The 23,708-nt window shown below is 45.6% G+C and overlaps 1 protein-coding gene across 1 annotated transcript; it reads right to left on the bottom strand.

Moving 5' to 3' along the window:
- Positions 1-789: 789 nt before the first annotated feature.
- On the bottom strand, positions 790-21,457 carry LGI2 (leucine rich repeat LGI family member 2). The gene is made up of 8 exons (XM_069792506.1): positions 21,224-21,457; positions 21,064-21,135; positions 18,090-18,161; positions 14,734-14,805; positions 14,091-14,162; positions 12,809-12,978; positions 7,419-7,583; positions 790-4,864 (listed from the first exon to the last, which is right to left on the bottom strand). Exons 1-8 carry the CDS (start codon positions 21,403-21,405, stop codon positions 4,047-4,049), a joined length of 1,623 nt encoding a protein of 540 aa, XP_069648607.1. The 5' UTR covers positions 21,406-21,457; the 3' UTR covers positions 790-4,046.
- Positions 21,458-23,708: the final 2,251 nt, after the last annotated feature.

Genomic DNA, 23,708 nt, shown 5'->3' with positions numbered 1-23,708 from the left:
AACCACACCACAAGGGCTGCTGACTCATAAAAAGGTGGAATACCCAAAAGGAAAGCAATGATCCCAGAGCAATTGCATCCCATTATGGTACGTCAGACATGTCTTTGATTGCACAAGCCTATAATTAGTTATAGAGGATTGCGCTGTTTCTGAAGAAAGAAGAGGAAACAAAAAGAATTATTCCCTGCATTAGTGACTAGCAGGATCAGTGGATAATGCTCAAGGAGTGCTTTGAATAAAATGTATTCACTGTTGATAGATTTAAATTTATTTTTGCAATTTCAGAGTAAATGCCAATGATTCAGTAAAATTTAACAAATCTTAAGGGACACCACAGCGAAGATCTGAAAGTCTAGGGATTAATTTTAGGGCCTGGTTCCTATCCACTCTGCATGTAAGAAACCCGTGTAAGTATGTTAAGTATCTTTTGAAAATTATTTTGAAAATTAAGATCTCTTGGGTTTGTGACAAAAAGAAAGAAAGGAAACAACTGAATTTAATATGCACCAAAAATCGTAGGAATAGCTGCATTACATACTTGCAAACACTAGATGGGGTGTAAGGAAAGAGTGAAGGGGAAAGCCAGGGAACAGCAAAATCTTGGAGGTCCAAGCTACCTCAGGGACAGAAACTGAATTTAACTAAGCTGAGCACGGCTTCCTCCACGTTTTCAAAAGGCAAAACCGATCATAAATGGACAAGGACCTGTTTGCCTACTTCGTCCATCCGCCTGGCAGTGTGGATCTTCACAGTGTAGATATTTTAACATGCACAACGCACCACTATTAGTCTCATTAACTACATTTTATTCCTATATTGAAAGAGTACATACATGTGTCAGTAGCATAGATTGCATCAGCTCCTCTTTACTAAAAAAAGCTCAGTGTATATACAGCCTTAAAATGTTCCCACTGTAGCTAGCACATTGTATTAAACCTATTCTTATATAAACTACTGTTCTTTACATAGTTTTATGTATTTCAGAATACATTAAAAATTACCAGGTGGCATGTTCTGTTATCCTTTCTCACTGTCCTGACAGTCTAACAGCTGCAATAAATTATGGATATGCATAGGTTATTTACTATTCAAAACAATTTCTATTACAGAATGTAGGCCATGGAGGCAATACTGTTGTTGCATTGGAAAGGCAGAAAGTATTTTCGATGCTTAGTGACGTCTGTTGTAATGGCTGCATCCCACACCTTTTCCTTGCTAGCAAGAAGAGCAGAAAAAGGCTCTTTTTGAGACCCTGCCTTTGTTTAATCCTGTGAAATGTACTGTAACCTTTTCTTCATCAACTGGTGCTTTTTGCCCTCTCTCCTACCTGCTTTGACCTCCCGTGCACTAACTTGGAACAGGCAGGCCAGCGTCTGACTCCAGGCTCCTCCTGAAGCTGGGAGGGGTGCTGAGCTGGGCTTTCTCACCAACCAACACAGCTACTCAGCAGAAGCGGCAGCTTGCCCGCAGAATTCATTTCCCTCCATTTCTTCTTCTGGTCCCATGTGAATGAGCTACAGTCCTGTGGATCACTTTATCCTCTTTATTAAGCCTGTCTCTGCAGAGACCATTTTAATTTAATTCAGCTTGATAGCCAAGTCCCCAAATCCCCTTGGCTCTCGAAACACTACAATCTCCTGGTATTTGATACACAAGCCCTTTTCCACCATCCTCTTGCTTCCCATCAAGTAAAAAATGCCAAGATCCAATTTCTCTAAACTAGCTTTTAGCTCCGACTGATGCCCCTTGCTGAGTGAATGGTACTCACAGTGAGCCCTAAAAGAAACTGCTGGTGCACTGAGAAATGCCCCTTCTCATGAGAATATCTGACTCTATTTAAACATGCACGGTCGACAGAAAAGCAATAAAAAATGCCTTCCCTCAACACGGGCTAAAGAAACATCACTTGCTGGCCATACCCACTTTAAAAAGTAAACTGGGAACATGGCAAGAAATTGCATTCACTGGCAGACATATGAATCATCTCTTTGTTTTGTCAGATTTGTTAGCTTAATCCTAGGAGAGGTATCGCTAAAACCTACTGTGGAGGGTTGGTTTGCATCTACTGGTCTGATTGAACCACTGGGACCGACATCACATTGGGATTCAGAGGGCAGCGCTCAATACTTCAGATGGCTGGATGGGCTAAGTTGCCAATGTAATTAAGAATAAAACTAGGATGAGCACCTCTATAGGAAAAAAACTAACACGTAATTTAAAAACAGAAAAAAATGAGTTATGTTTCTGACAGGCCAGTAATAATTTTATTTCATAGCAGTGAGGCAAAAGTTGGGGAAGGCTGTGATATGCCAGGTCACTGGTAGGTTATGACTCCTCATGGGAGTCCTTGTGCATAATCCTCTTCTGCAGCACTGTTCACATCTTGGATGTCAGAAAGCCTATGAGAACATCTCTTTTTGTGATAATAGGCCATGTTTCACATGTCCAGGGCAAAAATGAGAAGCTCACTCAGCACAGAGATGGTGAGATAGCGCTGAGTATGAAGGAATAAAGGACAGTTTCCTTTGCTCCGCCTGCTTTACACAAAGCCTTCCTATTATCCAAGGCAGCAGTGCAGCAGTAAGACATGATAAAACAACCTAGTATGCTAAGTGGTATGAAAACGTAAAGAAACATATTGTGTAAGTGAACAAACAAGGGCTTTGATACACAATTTTGTTGGGTAAGGATGGTGCAGAGCCTTTCCAGGAAAACAGTCCTTTGCTGTTATCTTGACAGAGGCTCTGCGTACCAGGACTGCCCTATTTAGGATAACTGAATGCTTTAGTCTGCAGCCGCCCAAAACACCAACGCGGCACTGTCTGTTCACATCCTCCTTTTTAACCTCCAGTGGATTGGCAACCTGGCAAAAGGCTGGAGCCACCAAGAGGAAATTCTTCTTGGAGGCAGCGTTAGCTCTAGCCTGAAACAGCTCCAGCTGCCTTGGTTTCAAAAGACTTGGTGATACTGAAGTCATATTTAGACCTCAGTCAGAAGGAGGATTCCCCAAATAGAGCTTGTGATGACCCAAACCTGAATTTATTGCTTGTGAACTATGCTGGAGGCAGAACACTGGAGAATAAATCATCTCATTGCACACAGATGAGCTACAGCGCGGAGTACATGAATGTAGATGTGTGGTTTAGGCTAAGCTTAAGCTGTGCCTTCTAGAATGAGAGATCGCAACAGATTTACTTGTTAAAACACCCCAGAATCTACTGGGATCATTAGGGAAAGTATGAATTAGGGCAAAATGGGGTGGATTTCTGGAATACCCATCAAAACAGAAAGTGGATGGAATTTGTAGTTGATTCACTCATGGCACCATGCAGACCTCTGTTATCTTCTGTCTGTGTTAACTTGTTAAGATCTCACAGTCCAGAAGTGCCATCTTCTTCTTTTCCTGGCTGCCCAATTACTGTGGGCTGGGCTACTTGTTACACCCAATTTGTTGCTGAAATAGTGAATAATGGAAGAAAAATGGCAATAGATTTTTACTTTCCCTTTAATCTACAATGAATTAAAATGATGCCTCAGACTTACTACAAGCCACAAAGACAGATTTTTGAAGACAGACCTCAAGAAACCAAAATAAAGTGTATTCTGGAACGTTACTGTTTGCTTTTACAATTCATCAGCAACCATGAAGAACTGGCTCTAGTCTTAAAATCATTACTAACATGTTAGTTTAAGAGTCAAGATCATTTCTATGCTTTGTATGGCTTACTCTTCACTTTCTTTATGAGATCTTCAATTCAAGGTAGTTTTCTGTGTAGAATTTAGATCATTCTCTTAGATGTTAACATTAATCCTAATGCACTGCATTCTCCCCTGAATGACTGCAGATTGCAAAGTGTCTTTGAAAAAGGATAAAACGGACATGCCATGCAGTAACCAAGTAAATGCAATCCCTGATTAATATGCAAGTTTGAAAAGTTCAGAAAATGTCATGATACTCCATAGGCGCAGCCTGGTTTTGGAAAGGTCTCTTTTTGTTTTGTTTATGTATAAATGTCATTCTACATGAATTGCACTCCAGCAGCTTTTCATAAACTCAAGTCAATGACAATATGTTCAAATATTTGAGTGTTTCCTTTAAAACTAGAGGCAAAGAAAAAATCTCTTCGATCTGTTGACACAGCTGTGAAAGACCGTGGTGCTTGCACATAGATTTCTTTAAATAATCTGAAGATCTTCTTTTCACCGTCCCACTGGTAAATCTGGGAGAAGGTATAGTCACTTCCCAAGGCTAAGTAGTAATTGTTCTTGAAGGAGAAAGGCTGCAATGTCATGGCTCCTCGGGATGGAAGAGCCTGTATCTCCACAAACTGTTTGCTATTCCATTTCATAACTCTGGAGTCACCTATGAATCTCGTGAGCGTGATGTACAGGTTATCTTGCATCCTGAAACTCTTCACTGCCAAGACATCTTCCATGTTGGGGATTTCACTGTGTGGGACAAACTTCTTGGAAACTTTGTTCCACTGGAGTATAATGGGAACCTGGGAACGGCTAGAGAGGATTAAATGTGATTTCCCGTCTATATCGAGAAACTCAGCATCGGTGTCCCTGAACCACTCATGAAGGGACTGGTATGAGTAAAATCCTTTGTTATTCCACTTGTAGACTGTTGACAAACCTGCTTTAGAGCTATCTGCTATGACAAAAAACATTTCACTGTCTATCTCAAAAAGCTCTATATCATTTGGCTTGGAAATGCGAGATACTTCAATATCCTGGAATTTGACAAACTTTGTCCAGCTTTCATCATACTTGTAAATGTGTGAGCCACCAAACAGCTGTGCCACCACCACAAAGACTTGGTCACCAACAAGAATGGCTTTACATCCCACTATGGACTGACCTATTGCCCAAAGAATAAAAAAAGCACATATATTAGCACAGTACAAAGCACCCTTTAAACCACAGAGAGATTACCAAATCACCCCTCCCCTTTTTTAAATCTGCACCATCTCATAATTTTATCTTTTGCTACATGCTGTGAGAGCTTCTTTTCCTGCTTTTTTTCTCCCCAATAACCAGAAAGATGACTTCAAAGGTTGGAAATGTCAGAAATGTCACACCCCTCAAAGTGTGCAAGTATGATACACCCTAAAATGGTCATTCCTTTTTATCCAAAATACTTTTTCTTTACCTCTTTGTTCAAACACATGCCCCCTAATATCCAAAACAATTATTTAAGCCAAATTTTATTATTCCCAAATAACAAGATTTGTTATCCCATGACTCAGCAAGAATCTGAAATTCTCTTATTCTTGGAATGTTTATCTTTCCAGCTTAACTAGAAGAATGAAATATAGTCTATTTTTCTTGCTCCAAGAGGGCCAGACTCAGCTTTTTGCTACTGTAAATAGAAATATTGATGCATCTTGCGGATATATCACCTGACAGCAGGACGAAAAAGATAAATCTAAAAGTCTGTTGTTCCTGTTAAGTATTCTTGAGATTATGTTAAACTAGAAATATTTAGGAATATTGCAGTTCCCAGATTAGATCAGATGGGGTTATGGTCCGTTTTGAGAATGTCAAGTCACTATACAAGAACCACATCAAAAAAGTAACAACCAGACTATTTACAAAAGGTTTTGCTGGAAGAAGAGAGGCATTTCTCTCTGAAGCACACAGTTTAAGTAGAACTGTAAGTGCACAGATTCCCCCATGCGTGCTTGGTCACAGTCACTACAGGAGACTCGCCCTGGCATCTCTGCTGGTCCCCTACCCATAGTTGTTTCACAGCTGGCCTGGGATGGTCTTCCACCCTCCCAGTGTAGGAGGGGTGGGATTCATCTCAAGTACCATATGGTATCCGCAATGTAGACAGGAATGCTCAAGCTGATCATCCAGGCTCTTTCTGGTCTAACTTAGTCAAAAAGCACCCCAGAAGAGATTTCATCTGGCCTGCAGATGTCTCCTTTTGCAGAGGACAGCAAGGCCTATTCTCTGCATGTTAGCTCCAAAAGCAGTCTTGACCACTAGCTCAGCTCCATAAGCCCGTGTTGTAAAGGGCTAAATTCAGATATCCGAATGCCAAGCATACAGTTAGTAATGAAACTCCCCATGGAGCACATAGCTGGCTCCTGAGCTCTGCAAAGCACTCTTCAGGCTCCACGAGAGGCACTTTACGTGCCTGTGTCCCCTGGCAAAAGTCTCTCGCTCACTTACATTTCAGAGTCCAGAGCTCAAGCTCAGGCCTTCCAGGAACACAGGACGGTTGTTCGAGAAGCAAGTCTGGGCATGTATGCTGGGTGTGGAGCTAGGACACAAGTCCCCAGCAGAAAAGTCTCCTAATCATGCCATTCCCAGGAAGGTGAAATATGTCCAGAAGACAGCTGTCTTTGGAAATGACCCAAACTCAACTTCATTTCCAGAGCTTTTCTAGAGCTCTGCTGGTATATATTTCCCCCTAATCCATCAAAACACAATGAAACCTAAAAAAGCAACATTATTCACTTCCAGAATTTCCTGATGGAGGGGTAGCATCTTGTAAACTTTCGTTAGTGACACACACAGCTGATCTGAGGAGGTAGATGCTTGCTGCTGCCTTTGTAGACTTCAACAACAGATGAGGATGCAGCATACTCTTTGTTTCCCAAAATGCAAGCCAAAAAATAATCTATCACATGTAACGAGGAACAGGAGGGAAGGATGCTCCATGGATAAATTTAGCCCCTGACTCTTCAGAACAAGTAGCTCGAAGGAGCTGGGAAATTGAGCAGCTCTAAAAGCTCTGTCCCTGCTCTCGTGGTGTGACTGATCACCGTAAGCGTTGGTTAGGGGCAGAATGGTTGTTAGCATTAGCCCATGGCAACCCATGGGCTTTTTGTTTGATGAGTAATCTGCCCAGGATGCTAATTCAGCATGTTTGTAAATGGAAAGTAAACATGAAAGCTTTACAGCACATCTCTTAGGTAGCAACCATGGTTTAAGTATTTCTATGTTGTCCTCAGCTGTGAAACACACTTTCCTGGCCAGCCCACCCTAGAAGCATTTTTCAGACCTATTTCCTTCTACATGCAGTATCTTTGTACTCTATTTTGCAGGCACTTTGGCAAGAGCGAAGGCTCCTTCAGCTTAGACTTTAACTTGTAATGTGACTCAGGCAGTGAGTGCTAAGCCAGGCCATGTCATGACATTCACAGCAAGTGTTTGTGCCTTCAGAACAATTTACATGATCATACACAAAAAGCCTAGTTTGTGTGCTACAGCAAGGTTAAATGTGCATGTATTAACAAGATGCACTAATCCATGAAGTCACTCATGTCCAAACATTACACACTTTGGTCTGCCAAATTCAACAGAGAGTCGGGACAAAAACCATCAACTGGCCCCAGCTACGAATCTCTTCCTTGTGAAATGCCAACAGTTCCTCAACAACGGGAATCCAGGTGTTCATATACCTGTGATATTGTCATAACTCCTGAAATTCATTTCAATGTGATCCCACTCCAGCACCATGCAGTTCTCCATGCTGGGCTGTGCAATGGCTACGAACACATCATTCTTTGAGTTGAACGTATCCACTGAAACTGACTGGTAGGGCAAAATCTGGTGAACAACAAAATCTAGAAACATACATTTACAACAGTTAGGATACATCCTTGCTGGAAACACAGAGTAAGTGGTCACCAATTATAACAATTTACACTGAAAAATGAGTGAAATACTGTGGATTTTGTATAACACTAGCATGGAAGTGTCAGTGCTCATGTTAGGCATGCAGCAAGAGGGGAAAGCATCTCCTGCTTTAGGCATCATAAACTGTCCTCTGGAAATACAGTTGCCAAGGAGATCAAATAGGTAAATAGTGGCAGAAATCAGATTTTCCAGCTAGGCTGGCTGCTATCAATGAAATCAGGATATCAAGAGAGAAGTCTCTCCCCACAGCTGGAAGTTGCTTTCCCATCAAGTGAAATGGCCTTGCTAGAATCACTTTCAAGCTGAGAGACAGCAACTTCCAGCTGAAGTCCAATAACTTCTTAAGTCATGCAAATTTAATCACTAGCAATTTGTGTTATGCTAAACCAGGCAGAAAGTGAAACGATATCGGAAGTTTGCCTGGGGATAACCCCACTTCAGCTAGACCATAGACAAAATGGTGTAATCAAAAACTCAGTTAACATAACGTTTTATGGGGCATTGTAAAGTAGTTTAGGCATAAAATACAACCAACCTGCAAATTACTATCCAGTGGAAAACTTATTTTAGACACTAAGACTGAGGAGTTGGAGCAACCTGTAAAGACTAGGAGTGTAACTCCAAAATTCAAGATTTTTTTCTCAAAATCTAAGTGCCTTTGTAGATTTAACTCTAAAATTCACCCTGGGCTAAGTCAGCAGTTAGCACAGAGCCAATCTGGGGCAAAGCGAGGAGACCTGGGTCTGAATTTGATCTTTGGCCTGACAGCTGGGCAAGGTCATTATTATCAGAAAAAGAAACCGGTATAGCAGAGCTGACAAAGAAAAGCCAGAACTTGGGTCTAGAACATGACAGAAGGCCTGAGCTGAAGTGATGTATGGATATAGATACATAGAAAAAGAAATGCATCTTCCACTACGACGGCATCTCTCTGCAGAGCCACGCACTGCTCTGTTTCAAGCTCCATTTGCTACATGCCTTCACATCCACTCCTACGTTGGAAGGGCCTGAGCATCCAGGGATTTTGGTGAAATGGTAATTAAGTCCTCACTCCAGTCCCTCATTTTGGTGCATTATGAAATAATTGGTTTTGAATGAAGAACTCTCTGTCTCTGCATGCTTGAAAGCCTTGCCCTTGAGGAGTTACACTTCTGGAGAATAAAGATAGATGACTACCATTAAACAAACAGAGCAGATTCTACAGCTGCGAAAGAAATGACAGTCTCCATTCTTTGAGGGACTATTATAAATAGAGTTTGGGCTTGATTCATAAATGCTGGTAGGAAAACAAGAAAGTTATCTTCATTCTCACTGTGAAAATAAAAGGACTGGAGAAAACTGACACCAAAGTAGGCAGAAAGTAAAAGTGAGTGATAAATCATGAAAGGTAACTAAGGATGGAACAATAGCAGATGCAGTCACAGAAAATCAAAATATTTTTAAAATCTTGAGAAAAAAAAACCCCAAAAACTAATGCTGAAAAAGACATCTCTTGAAGTCTGAAGAGTTGTGAAACACTTTGAGGGAATCCGTGAATTAAAACAAACCAGTCTATGTTTTAAAACCCACTGCTCATTCAGAAATGATTCAGTGTTAACACAGCTATTTTTACTTGTACCTGTCATTGAGCTCTTTATGTGACTGGATGAGTAAAAATGGGTAACAAAATCAGTCATAATCAGTAAAAAGCAATAAATGTTGTTTTTAGCACCAGCTGGAAATATCAGACTCTAATGTGGAACAGGGTTACACAGTAAAGAGATGCTGCCGCATCAAGCTTGCCAAAAATTTACGTCTTGGGGGCTCGATTTAGTTTTACAGGCAGGTCCACATGCCTTGCTTTCGCACTAGAAAGAGCTCGTACAGTAAACACAGCGTTGGGGCACGGTGTTTCCCAACATTTTTCTCTTTTAAGCTGGACCAGCCTGCACAGGAGAGGGAAGAGGACGCGGCCCTCGCCTCCCCGCTGTGCCGCTGGCTGCCCGGGCTGTCGCTCTCCCCCTCTTGCCCCGATGCAGTTTTACTCTCCCCGTCTCCAGACAGGTGGTTTTGACACGGCTGAGGGCTGGGTTGGTCCCCCCGTCCTCCAGCCGCCCACTCTGCCTCTGCTCCCTCTGCTGTTGAACTGGCATGAGCCGTCATGGATGAGGGACCCAATGCTTGTGTTGTTGGGCTGATTTCCCTTCCGGCAGCCCCGGCTCTGGCTGATCCCCGCACACAGGAGCACCGATGCCGGCAGAGCAGAGCGGGGGGTACGCGTGGAACACTGGAGGACACTAAAGAGAACGGGGAGCGATGACCTGCTTGGGCAGCAGGTCCTAAACTGCCTCCTGCGACTCAGTCCCCCTCTCCTCACGTCCCTTCTTCCCCGCCATGGGGACTTCTACTCCAGGCGAGGCTACCTGGAACCCGGGGGGCTATCAGGGAGCCTTAGCCAGCCCTTCCCACCTGGCGGCACAGGTGATCTCCAGCACAGGAGCGAGTACGGAGCAGGTTAACTCTGAATTTGCAAACTGCCTTCCTTCCAGCCAGTGGGGAAAGAGAAGACCACCTCCAGAAGCCAGTCCCAGCTAGGTAAAGAAAGGGAAACCAAGCTTCTAAAGCTCGGTGAGATGATCCCAGCCTGCGGGTCTAGGCAAAGCAGGTCCCAGGCACGCACTCGGCCTGCTTCCAGTGACTCTGGGAGCGTGAGGCCCGTTTTCCAGTCTCCTGAAAGTAAGTTACATGTTCCTCTGCCGTGCTTACAGCCACAGCACAGCCCCCTCACGCACTGTTGTGGGAGAAAGACAAGAAACGCAGTAGAAATGGCTTAACCTGCTTCCATAATGCAAGCCGTGACAAATTAAAAAGAGATGCTATCACTAAAAAAGTTAAAAGTGCAGACCACCAACACAGTGAATCGCTTTCTCTGTGAAGAAGCAACAGGACCGTGTTGTTCTTTGGCTTTTTTTTTTATTTTTAATTTGGCAGCACCTCTTTCCATCTCTCCTCCTGTTACCATTGTAGCAGTTCAGCGAATGCAATGAACTGATGGAGCCGCCGACATGCATGTTTTACCAAGCAAACTGCTTTGTTACCCCATCCTACATCCAGTCACGCTCGGCACACAGTACCAGAGACCAGAAATGATGGAAAGTCTGATCACACCTGGCAAAGGAGGGAAATACGATACTAAAGACTAACATGAATGAAAGAGGTTTGCAGAGCACTGCCTGTCTCCGAGTGGGAAAGGAGACTACACCTACAGGGTATGTTGCTTTACTTCAGAAGCCTACTTACAAGCCTGAGCCTGTGACTAATCAATCCTCAAGGAATGAATGTGGGCATATTTACGCTCCCTTTGGACCTGGGGGAGGCAATGGCAGAGAAGGAAAAAGCAGCTGTGGCCTGACGCCGCAGACCACCAAGGCCACCGGAGGGTTACAGCTCCAGCAAGGTAACTTCCAGTTCAGCGCAGGGGACACGATGCTGTCTCTGAGGTGACACGTTCCTGAAGACTTGCATTTCTGCTCTACTAATCTCTGTTTTGTCCCTTGCGGGTGACTTCTGCATGCAGTCTGTCCCTCTCGGACACTTTGTAAGGATGCTAGAGCTCCACGTCTTCTGCACCCCCACCTTCACTATGCGCTGGAGCTCTGGGAAGCCCGCTGCTGCCCACCCCCAGGCCAGCGGGGTTAGGCACACAGCCTTCCCTTACAGCAGCCAGAGAATGACTGGATTGAAATCGTCCTTTACTATCCGAAGAGCGCATTAATTACAGCTATACACTGTGCTGCTGCGAGAGCACTTCTCTGGTGGCTTTTGAACAAATATTCAGCTGGGCAATCCTTGCACCACATAACGCCTTAGCTCCCCAGCAAACTCTACAGCATGTGAAATTAGATTTATGCTTGGTGTAATTTCACTTACAGCAGACAAATGGACTAACATGAAGGGTGAACTTTGCCTGCAGCAACTTTATAGTTAGGTTTCTAGGTACAAAGAGATGACAGAGGGCAGGCAGGTTAGTATAGGTCTGAGGACCAGGTAGGTAAGGCTTGTTCTCGCACACTGTTAGTGCTGCACAATTGCTTAAATTGGACTGAAACGAAATAAAGCCTGCTTTTACTTTGTACTTTTGCATCTTGGTGATTCAGCAGACACAGGAACATAACTTTGGTACCGTTCTAAGCTACGTCACTCTCCTGTTTTGACATCCTTTTATGTAGCAGGTAATCACGCTTTACCTCTGCTGCTCTTCTGACATGTTTCTGAATTCTGAGTTCATTCTCTTTTCCTTTACGTACTGCCCTTGGATTACCTTTCACACCTTGTCCTGAAACTTTATTTTACATTACTGGTAATCAACTTTTCTGTTGTCTTTTAATGATGATGGCTGCCTTGATGACAGATGAGACCTCAAATGCCTCTGATATTACTGTATAGAAAAAAGGCAGAGCGCTGACTTCATATACCTGAAAAATGCAAAACAATACTCGCAGCTGATATTCTCAGTTATATGATGTGACTACATTTAAAGATAGGTAACTGCAGCTGTTCGGTTATAAAATATAAGCATAACGACATGCAAGTTTCTATTCACTTCCTTCAGCATGCTTTACATTACCTAAAATAAAAATCAAGATCCTAAACAAGACAGTAGTCAGAATATTATTGGACATTTTTCTCCAACTTAATGGAGTTCCATGAAGAGCTGCTGGCAGTATTGCCATCACATTTGATGCTATTAAATTGTGGCCTACTGAATAAAGATAACAGATATAGCCACATTATCTGAGCTTCTTTTCATTGCTTTCTGTGAAATAGAGAGATTTTGGGAAGCTCATCTGCCATAACTATATGGCCTTATTCCAGATAATAGAAAGCATTCTGTGATGAAAATTAAGTTACAAAGTGAGTCATAATCAAGTCTTTTGGAATATGAATAGTCAGAGCTCTTCTCCCATTATCACTTAATCCAAATAAAAACTCGCTACTTACTTTGGCTTCAAAATGTAATTTTCCCATTTTATGCTTCCTCTGGTACTCGGAAGTGCTTTGTATGTAACCCTTTCCTCCCCCCCAGGTCATGCTCACAGAAGCAAAAGGGTATAGTCTAAACTTCTGATATATAACCATTTGTAGTGTGCTTAGAAATATACATTCTGAATACCTGTAGTGGTGCATTCATAATCAAAACTTGTCACATCATTTAACTTCTTATCCTGATATTCTGCTGGACCAATACACAGGACATCAGAAACAGTGGAATTTGTCATCTTTAACCACAAAAACAACCACTTGGCTTTGCAGTCACACTCAAATTTATTTCCCCTTAAATCTCTAAAAAAACACACAGAAATAAACATATTTGAAAAGGTTGATAGCAATATGAATACTGCAGAACTGTTATCACCTTGACATGCTGAATTTAAAAATATCTGAGTAGCCTTGAATGGGTTTTGAACTGAGAACAGAAAAGTTTCTTAAGTTTTATTCGGACTCTCTTAGTATGGACTCTCCTTCACTGAGTGTTGTCCTTGAAAAAAAGTTTCAATCTAGGAAATATGCCTACGTATAATCTTACTAATAGAGCAATGTGATTCATGTATGAAGTCACTCATGTTTATATGTTTTCATAGGAGTAGGACTATAACGTAATAAATCCTGACAGTGTGGTTGTCTGCTGCAAGCCTCCATCCCACCATCTACCGCTGACACAGAGAAATCCCATTCCTTCACTAAACTACTCCAATACCGCTGGTTGACAGAGTGGCCTTGCTGGTACCATTTCTGTGTTACATTAAAATACAGATGTAAGGCTTGTATTTTTAGAGTCGCTGCTGATGTGGAGTGAATTTAACCTCCCCCTACTAACGTATGTGCAATTTCAACACTGTAACTGTTCTTCAATCCCTTGGCAATTTTTGTGGCTTACAACTATACTTTGCTATTTGGGAGAGCCAGGCCAAAAATAGGGGAAGCTGACTAGCAGCTCTGTTATGCAAGAAAACACTGACAGTAAGTCAGCAATATGCTACAAATGCACAAAAACAAGAAAAAAAGCTTTTTTTTTTTTTCATGAATGCCGTTTACTAAAATAATCTCAGGGAATACATGCAACAATAACAGGAAAAAATGCTCAGAGAAATTGTAGTTTTAAAATTCGTTGTCTCCCCTTCCCTAAAAACAATTCATATGAAACATCACAAAGAAGTACAATAATGCAAGCTATATACAGCACCACGAGAAGCAGCAGTGATTTGAGAAATAGCAGTTATTTCAGAGGAGTCTACTAAGTAAACAATTTTAAAATGAGAAAAGATAGAACAACAAAATGCACGTTTCTTTTCTGTGCAGATATCAGATACAGCACCAAGCAAACCCAGAATGTAAAACTCAGAGTAACAGAGTGACAGAAGCAGGCAGTCAACAGAAAGATTCTCATTACTTACAGTTCAATTAAAGAATCTAAATCACTGAAGACATCCCTTGGCAGAGCTTTGAGATGGTTATTGGCCAAAGAACTAGAAAAGAAAGTTAGAGCTTAGTATCATTGCTGTCTCTTGTCTGGCTGACTCTTACTAAGTCTGAGCTCACTTACACGTTCTTAATTATCTGGTACTGTCTAGCCATGGCATTGTTAATAGTTACGAGGAACAGGCACATATTAATTATTCTCATTCAAGGAAGGAGATTGCTTGAAGCTCATATAAAAGTAAAATATATAAAGCTTTTTTGTTGCCCAGGTGCAAATGTAGCACAGAGAGCAATCACTGAGCGCACTGAAAGGAAACAGGAACGTTAATGGCGAGTAGGTAGTGTCGTGGTGGTACCCACAGGTGCAGCACCCACAGGTCACAGCCGCACCCCCGTACAAGCTGCAAGGGTGCGCAGGCAGCCGAACATGCCGCAGTGCTGCCTGAGCAGGAATCTCTTAAAGGCCGTTTTTAATTTGCGGAAGGCACGTTATTGACAGCGGGAGGAAGCTGACGCACGGAGGGGAAGGGAGATTTTCTGTGTAGCGGGAAAAGCAGCAGTCCCCCAGAAGAGTTTTGTTCAAGTACAAATTACTCTATGAAGTGTTAAACAACTTACAGATGAGTCAGGTCTCGAAGGCCACGAAATGCATTTCTTGAAATGGTTTCAATTTTGTTTCCTTCAATGAATCTAGGCAAAAAAAATAAATATTTTAAAAGACTTTAATCAGCACTACAGTTAGCATCACCAGTGCTTTAACCTATGTTCTCCAAATTCAGCAGGTTCCTGGGCTGCCCCTTCAGACTTAAAGGCGGGGAAGTCTCAGTGGAGCCGCTCACATTCCCTGTTTCCCTTTCCTCAGGTGGACCGTGAGGAACGATGCAGGTACCGGGCAGCACGAGGGAGAGTGCGTGACACAAATATCCAGCAGAAGAGGAACAAAATGAACAAAGCAAAAAACATTATTCCTCTGTTGGTTAATCCTCTCGAGGTGTGTTATGTGAGGCAAGAGACTTGTGTCGGAGAGGCCTCTGAGATGGACTTTAGAAGCTAAAGTCCCACCTTCCTCTCACAAATCGCCCGCATTTTAAAACCACGGGGCAGCACAGCAGCGCTGGGGCTGCCCGGGCTCAGATGGACGCCGTGACGGGGAGCTCCCGTGGCTGCACGCACAGTGCCATCTCCGCACCCAGAGCCGTGACGTGAACTGCAGCTACACACTGGTAGACACCTGAAGTCTGCATCAATGGCACGACCGCTGCCTTGTTTTTCTTCTAGCTGCCGCAGTTCAGCTCTCTCCCGCCGGGATGCCACCTCTGCAGGGTGCCCGACTGCACACAAGTCATGGCCCCGTGCGCTGGGGAAATAATGACAGGCAGGTATCGATTCCAGGAACACGCTGCTCCTCCTGACTGCATGTCAGCATTTAAAGAAAGAGCTGATATTTAAGCATCTTGACCCCTGAGCACTTGAGGCTGCATCCCTGAATATGCCATCAGCCCTGCAAAGTGATTGCAGCCAGGTGACCATCAAGATATTGCATAGTACGGCTGTACCTGGATGAAGACAACTGCATGCTGACTTTATAAAAGGTTTTATGAGATAAAAGTCTGTCCCTTCCTCCTACGCATTCTTGTTTGCCTTCCGGGGAAATAGAGGAAAAATGCTGTGGGCCAAGGTCTCTTCTCAAGAGAGACAAGATGGGGATGCAGGAGACAACAAGTGTTCTCGGTTCTGCAATTTAGGCACAGCCAAAATCCTTCATGAAGTGACCATGACCCTGACTGCAGGCAAAGGGTGCGGATGAGAAACTTGTGTCCACCTGGGGGACGTCAGAAGAGGGTCAGCCGTACTCTGTTACAAGGCTGCCTGGGGACATGAATTCAATCTGCAGAACAGAGAGCCAAACTGCCTCCTGACACCCTCACCGGCACCTGGCATCGCCGCACAGCGCCAGCTCACCGGTCCGTGCAAATAAACACAGCTTCACTGAACACACTGCAGCAAGATGATGGACATTCAGGCTGAGACTCAGTAATGTGCCGGATTCCTGAGTCACCAAACCTGGCCTCGAAGGGATGCTACCCTGGGAACGCCACTCTGAGCACCAGCAAAGGTCCCGTCTTTATCAGACCTGTCTTATCCAGACCCTGTACATGGAGCCAGTTAGTTTCAGGGCGCATTGAATGCCACTATCAGTGCTGCAAGTGCAGCAGGACACAGCTGGAGAGAGATAGATAGATATAGGTATCTGCTGTGGGTGCTCCCCAGCTGCTCTTCATCCAGAGACTTTGCTTTGTACACAGAGAAACTTGTCATTCTTGGTTGTCAGTGGGGTTTTCTTATTCTCCGTAAGGTCTGATCACTGCTTAACTGAGAGACATGAGTTACTGAAGCTGTAACGGTGTTACTGGCTGCATGGCAAAAACAACCCCAGAGAAAGGCCACTCGCAGCCAGCCCCCAAAAGGCAGAGGTGTGATTTGCTGGGAAGAGGAAGAGCTCTGTGGACTTGGCAGGGAGGACAACCACAACCATTAACCGAGAGCACTTGTTCAGCTGCTACTAAAGGAAACTGAAACTGTAAGACTTTGCCAGTCTTCACTCTGCTCCCTGCTTTGCAGCTGGCAGCCAGGGACAGAGATTTCCCCATTGACCAGCTGAGGAGGGGCAGGATTTTCTTCTTTCAGACAGGGGCTCTGGCTGCAGTTACCAATGCAACCGCTACAACTGCATATGACGCTGGGACAAGCTCCATGTTAGACTCATCAGCACTTGAAAGCAAGTCATTAATGAAACAACATACAAATGTTTTTCTTCCTTTTTGCAAACATTCTGCAAATTACTTTTTTTTCCTGCAGACACATGGAAAAGAGAATGGTTAGACAACTCGCTATTGCTGAAAAATCCAGATGTAGCTGAATCGTGGATTTCAGCACATACCATTTACCATTATCCTCTATTTCCTGGTCTGCAAATTCCATTGTTGGCTGCTCCGCACGCAGCAGACTATAGTCCTGAGTATACCCCACCTTAATACCTACTTGCCTGCAAGGCTTTAGCAAGAAACAGTTTTGTGAGCATTGGTCTTCCTTCAGAAAAAGGCAGAAATGTTTTCCGCAGCTACCTTTCAGCATCGGAAGGTGGGTGGAAAGATGAATTTTTTTCAGATCATATTCAGAGTTTCAAACGTACCAGCTCATGTCCGGTAACACAGAGAAATGGCAGTCCTTTGGAGTATGAAGTGAGGACAACCTGGTACCAGGGCTAATACTTTTTTTTAAAAGAAAAAAAAGGTGACCTAAAAAATAAAAAAAAAAAGATAGGGCAATGAAGGTAATGTAAAAATCAATAAAGAAGTGAACTAAGTAAAGAAAAGGAAAGTTAAATAAATTTAAATAATAATATAGATAATTACAATCATTTATATTATATGAAATATAATTTCATATTCATATATTTGTAATTATTTATAATATAAAGATAAATGCCACAGGCATTAAGTGGGATATGAGATCAAAGACGAAGTTGGAGAGGAAAGTTTAGGGGAAAAGAAGCAGTCTGGTAATCAGGGTTTGTTCTGGGCAGTACACGGATACTCTGCACCTCCTCTTTAGGCTGCCAGCAGGCCCAGAGAGCCTTCCCCACCTCTTTCCTGAGGTTCAAAACCCTTCGACAGTGATGGCACTGTTCTGGAAAGCCCGGACAAGCTCTTGCTCAGCAATGCTTTTTTGGCGTACTGTAGTTGCACAGAGCCACCTTTCATTCACGACATATTTTAAAAATCCACTGCAACCTCTGAAAAGTGGTGAGCCATCGTAAAGGACATTTGCACAGGAGTGGAACATAAATCCTTCATCTCCCCTGCTCCTGGGAATCAGAGTAAAGACTAAGACTCCACGGCAGGAGTCTTGGCAATTGATCAAAACATCTTGATTTATAAAGGACAGGGGAAGACATAAAATAAGAAACTTACAGGTATTCTAGATGGAAGAGACCAGCAAAGGCATCATCTCGTATAACAGTGAAGGAGTTGGAGTTCAGCAAGCTGAAAATGGAGAGCAGGCATTAGGAAAGCACATTAAAACTTGACACACTGGATTATGCCCGTTGTGTTTATTGCCCATGACCAAACTAATCTTACTGACTCGAGCCCATATTGCCACACCAATGCAGCACACATAAAATACTGTGGAATGGTCTATAAAAAAAAATCCAAGGCATAATGTGATGCTAGTTAACGTCCACTACTCCCCAGGAAAAATGTTCGCTGTGCATTCACCTTGGTTAAATGCAACCTGGTCCTTGACTCTCTGGTCCCCTGAGCAGGACAAGCCGTCCTTAGAGGGTAGGTCTGCTGAGTGTGGACCCCAGTTGCCCACCACGCCTCCAGCCCCACCAAAAATTTTCAGAGACCGTCTCAGCAGCACTCCTGAGCTCCCAGAAAGGGGGGGAGCCCTTTTGTGCAAGCACAGGCTCCCATTTGTGCAGTCTCGGTGGATCAGGACTCACTCATCCTGGGCTCCCAGGGGATGCTCCAAGCTTGACCTGCAAATGGGCTACAGCCCGCAGCATCGGGAGGAGACCACGCAGTTCATGCCAGCTGGAAATGCAGACGTGCCCAAACCACCAGAGACAGAGTCCTGCTTCCCTTGCAAAGCAAAACCCTGTGTCCACGGGCAGCGAGGAAGAGCGGTGGTACTGCCTGCTGCAGGCATTGCCTTGCCCTCCCGTGTGAACTTCAGGGACAAAATGTGTTAGAGCTGTGCTGGAGCAGTTGTCACCTGAGCCAGGACAAGGCGGTCGGGGAGAAGGATGCTTTGGAAAGGCTTTGCCAGCAAAGTTCCTTCTTTGCTGGATCAAAGCATAACGATCTCCAGTGTTGATGTTCAAAGGCACAGAGAGTGATCTTCTTTTAGGAAAATAGCAAAACTTCTAATTCAGTCAAAAAATCAAATGCTACTCAAAAGAAATCATTTTGGGAAAATCTCAGAATTTTCTGCTATGAGTGAATATATCTGCACTAATTGCTTTATTAGACTAACTTTTTAATCCTCTTTGTATGGTTTTAGGCATTTTACTAAAATTAATTTAGAAAACTAAGGAACATGAAATGCAAACTTTCCCTGTGATCCTCAGTTATTATGCTAATACCAGACAAATGCTCCTTATATTATCCCAAAGAAATCTGACAAAGAAGCAGACCACCATCAAAAATAAATCCTTGCATTACTGCTTTACCATGCCTACTGCCACAGAAGACATAGTCCTGAGGTACCCAAGTGCTCAATGCATCTCTTTTGTCATTTAATCATTCTTTTTTTCTCATGTTTGAAGGGCAAATTCACAAGTTACACTAACCAACACAATTTGTCAGGGCCCAAGCTGGTGGTAGTGGCGACAAACCCCTCTCACTCCCATGTCTGGTCTACCGCACAAACTGACAAGGGCAACTCCTGACTTTCTCAGCAACTGACCTCCGCCCCACCACCCCACACACCGCACCGTCTCCTCCTGGAAATCTACTGCAGCTAATGAAAAGGGATAACCTTCATCTGCACTTCCTCCCTCTTCTCGGTACCACTATCCATTCCCATGCAGATTCCCCTCATCTCCAACTTTCCACCCACGGTTTCTCTCGGCCCACCCTTGGATTCATCCCTCTCCTTCCCAGCTGGCACGAGTCTGCTGTTTGCCCCCGTTCACAGGTGGGCAAAGTCCCCCTGCCCGCTGCCCAGGGCTCTGCACTGGCCCCCACAAAAACTTGGGTTTGGGACCAGTGCCACGCTGAAGAAGGTGAAAGCCTCCATCCCTTGCTTTGTCCGCTTCTCCCCAGCATTTTCCACGGGGTGCTGCCACCCCCCAAATAGTGAGACAGGCCTTTGAGAACGAGGTGGGGGTGCCTGAGGAGAGGACCTGGCCATCACGCTACCAGATGCCTTTAGGGACTGCCTCTAGCTAAGACCAATTTTAACATCTAGCTCTGTGGCAAGCACTTAGCCTGGGGTTCTGGCATGCCTCGCGTCTTTTTGCCGAACTTTTCTTCGCAGAGTGTTTTTGCTTTGGGGGTAGCCTGGTCCTTACAGGGGGAGACGTGGAGGGTCCGCTTGGTATTGGGCATTACAGGCAGGCTGCAGTGGGCTAGGCAGGGCGCAGGCAGCGGCACGGCTTCTCCGCCGTCTACCTGAGAAACGAGTATGTGGGCTCCCCAGGGGAGTTGTACTGCACCCCGTATCTCTGCGCCTTCCCCGCTACTGCCTCCCAGGATGGCTAAATTAAAGCAAGTTTCGGTAAGCTACCGCAGCTCCAGTTGCACACCTGACTGCAACACCAGCACAACCAAGCGATGTGCCCGAGGTCAGGAAGGAGGGAGGGCTGCAGAGTACCGGGAGCCGGACTCCTGTCCCTCGGGACAGAGGGCCATCCCGCCTGCAGGTCCATCGGGTCGGAAGGCACCCGAGGGGCCACCCTCCGAGTCGGACGCCGAAGCACAGAGTCATGCTGCAGACAACGCCAGCACTTCACGCACAGAGCTTTTCCTCTGAGGTGCGTCCCGGCAGCCTCCGCTTGCCCCCCATCGCACCCGCAACGTCCCAAAGCCAGCGCGAGAGTCCGGGGCACAAAGTGAGCAGGAGCGAGGGCCACCACATGACTTTGGGGGGGGGGGGACTCAGCCCTAAACTTACTAAAGCTGAAATTTAAAAAACAAAAAAAAGGGAACGTAGGGCATCAGAAAGCATTTTGTCCTACTTAAGTAACTAAATGCACGTTTTATGAAGCGGTTTACAAGCGGAAAACGCATCCCTCCGTTGCAAAAGGGCAGCTACCTCAGCCGAGCTGCACGAAAGCTGGGGATTTGCCTCCCTCTCCCCAAGGGCACCCCTCGCTCTATTTCGGAGGCGCGGGCCGAGCGCTAATTGGCCGCTGCCTTTCCCAGGGCCATTACTTACAGCAGCTGCAGGGAGGGCAGGTGGGAAAACATCCTGTCCTTGACTTCGGAGAAGGTCCCGTTTACCAGGCTCCTGAAAAAAAAAAAAACACCAAACAAAAAGCCCTCGCATCCCCCCGGTGTCCCTCCCCCCCCCCCTTTTCCCCGGTCCCCGCACTCACAAGGAGCCCAGGCCGGCGGGCAGGCTGCGGGGAGCCCCCGCCGCCCCCACGCACAACGCCGACTCCCTCCAGCAACTGCAGGGAGGCGAACAGCGGGGGGACCTCCGCGTTAAAACGGGGAACGGGAAGAAAAACAGCGCGGTACCGCTCCAGAGAGCTAACAACCGCAGAGGACCCGCCATACCGGCGGACCTTCCCCTGACATCAGCGCGGCGCCGCCCCGTCGTTGCGCTTACGGGGACGGACCGGGGGCGGGCGTGGGAGGGGGGGGTCCCCACGGTGCGAGGGGCGGTGCGAGCCCCGGGGGCCACCACCAGCCCCGGGGGCCACCGTCGCCCTCCGCCTCCCGGCGGGGCTTTGCCCCGCCGGGAGGCGGAGGGCGTCGGTGGCCCCCGGTTCGAAGTGCTCCTAGATGGAAGGGAGAAGATGGATGCTGACGCCGCAGCATCGGAGTTGCTTCGCCGCCTTCGCGTGGCGTAAAAAACCGGGGTGCCCCAATTGAGAAATGGGGCGCCTCCCGCACAGCAATGATAAAACCCAAAAGAATTACTCTTGGGGCTCCGCCCGAGCTTCTCGCCTCGGCGGGCGTGGGCCGGTTGGGCGGTTTTTCATGGTGGTTTCGGCGGTTGTCCGTCGTCGTGGAGCGCGCGGCTCCAGCAACGGCCTCCCGGGAGGTAGTCGAAGGCAGCAGAAGACCCCTTCGTGCGGAGCAGACCCTGGTCTCATCATCTCCACCCATACATAATCCCTCCCACAGGCAAAAATGCAGAAAGCATGAGCGGCACCTGAGTTAGCGGATTATTTCCTTTATTATCTGATTAGGTAGAAACAAGACAGAGAAATTATTTGAGGTCAGCGTTATTCCCAGTTTTCTTTGCTTGGTTTTATCTTTTCAGTGATTTTAATGATTCGAATAATACACCTCTTCGCAAGAGCTATTATGCACCACATCTGCAGCTCGATTCAACAACCACAGTAACCCCAGGATGTTTATTTTGTTGGCAAGCAGACAGAAATTGTTGCGAACCATGAGCCCTGTTGGATTTTCCTGTCATCCTCTTCCAGCTGGGTCATGGGTGCTCTATCCTGAGGTCACTGTAAGCCCCCCCCCCCCAAATAAATACAATAACGCAACCAGAAATCAAAAGCTTTTGATACTGTCTCTCACAGTATCCTTCTGGATGAAAGGTCCAGCACACAGCTAGACAAGTCCATAGTACGTCGGGTGAGCAATTGGCTGACAGGCTGGGCTCAAAGAGTTATAGTGGGTTATATAGCTCAAAGAGTTATATAGTAAATGGGGTTACATCAGGCTGGCGGCCTGTCACCAGTGGGGTTCGCCAGGACTGAGTTTTAGGGCCAGTGCTCTTTAATGTTTTTATAAATGATCTGGACACAGGAATTGAATGTCCATTAAGCAAGTTCGCCGATGATACTGAACTAGGAGGAGCTGTGCACTCCCTTGAGGGTAGAGAGGCCTTACAGAGAGATCTGGGTAGACTAGAGAGCTGGGCATTCACCAATCATATGAAATTCAACAAGAGCAACTGCTGGATTCTCCACCTGGGATGGGGTAACCCTGGTTATACACACAAATTGGGGATGAGAGGCTGCAGAGCAGCCCCGCGGAAAGAGATCTGGGGGTTCAGGTTGATGGCAAGTTGAATATGAGTCAACAGTGTGCCTGGTAGCCAAAAGGGCCAACAGCGTCCTGGAGTGCATCAAGCACAGCATTGCTAGCTGGTCAAGGGACGTGATTGTCCCACTCTACACTGCACTGGTGCAGCCCCACCTCGAGTACTGTGTGTGGTTGTGGGCGCATCAATATAAGAAGGACATCAAACTATTAGAGTGTGTCCAGAGGAGAGCGACCAAGGCGGTGAAAGGCCTCAAGGGCAAGACTTAAGAGGAGTGGCTGCAGTCACTCGGTTTGTTCAGCTTGGAGAAGAGAAGGCTGAGGGGTGACCTCATCGCGGTCTACAGCTTCTTCAAGGGGGGCAGCAGAGGTGGAGGTGCTGATCTCCTCTCTCTGGTGACCAGCGATAGGACATGAGGAAATGGAATGAAGCTGCATCAGGGGAAGTTCAGACTGGACATCAGGAAAAGGTTCTTCACTGACAGGGTGGTCGGTCACTGGAACAGGATCCCCAGGGAATTGGTCACAGCACCAAGCCTGTCAGAGTTCGAGGAGCATCTGGATGACACTCTTAGTCCTATGGTTTAGTTTTAGGTAGTCCTGCAAGAAGCAGGGAGTTGGACTCGATGATCCTTATGGGTCCCTTCCAACTCAAGATATTCTATGATTCTATGAAATAAAAAAGGCACAACAATAGTTTCCCCAAACGGCAGCAAAGTTGTGATGTTCCCATGAACCAGACATTTCTCCATGAAGCACGGCTGCTGTGGCCATCCAGGGTTGCCACTTTGGGAAGCCTTTGATGTGTCCACCCTTTCCAAGTGGCACTCAGCACGCTGTCAGGAAACA

The sequence above is a fragment of the Haliaeetus albicilla genome, chromosome 1 (genome assembly GCF_947461875.1).
Source record: "Haliaeetus albicilla chromosome 1, bHalAlb1.1, whole genome shotgun sequence".
Lineage (NCBI taxonomy): Eukaryota > Metazoa > Chordata > Aves > Accipitriformes > Accipitridae > Haliaeetus > Haliaeetus albicilla.
Note: the sequence above shows the minus strand (reverse complement) of the source record. Positions and strands in the feature narration are given on the sequence as shown.

Coding starts and splice junctions, on each gene's coding strand:
- LGI2 (XM_069792506.1), bottom strand. CDS start 21,405: ATGGCGGGTCCTCTGCGGTTGTTAGCTCTCTGGAGCGGTACCGCGCTG. Junction 18,162..21,063: donor CTGCCCTCCCTGCAGCTGCT/GTAAGTAATGGC, acceptor CTCCATTTTCAG/CTTGCTGAACTCCAACTCCT. Junction 4,865..7,418: donor GAGTTATGACAATATCACAG/GTATATGAACAC, acceptor TTTGGGCAATAG/GTCAGTCCATAGTGGGATGT.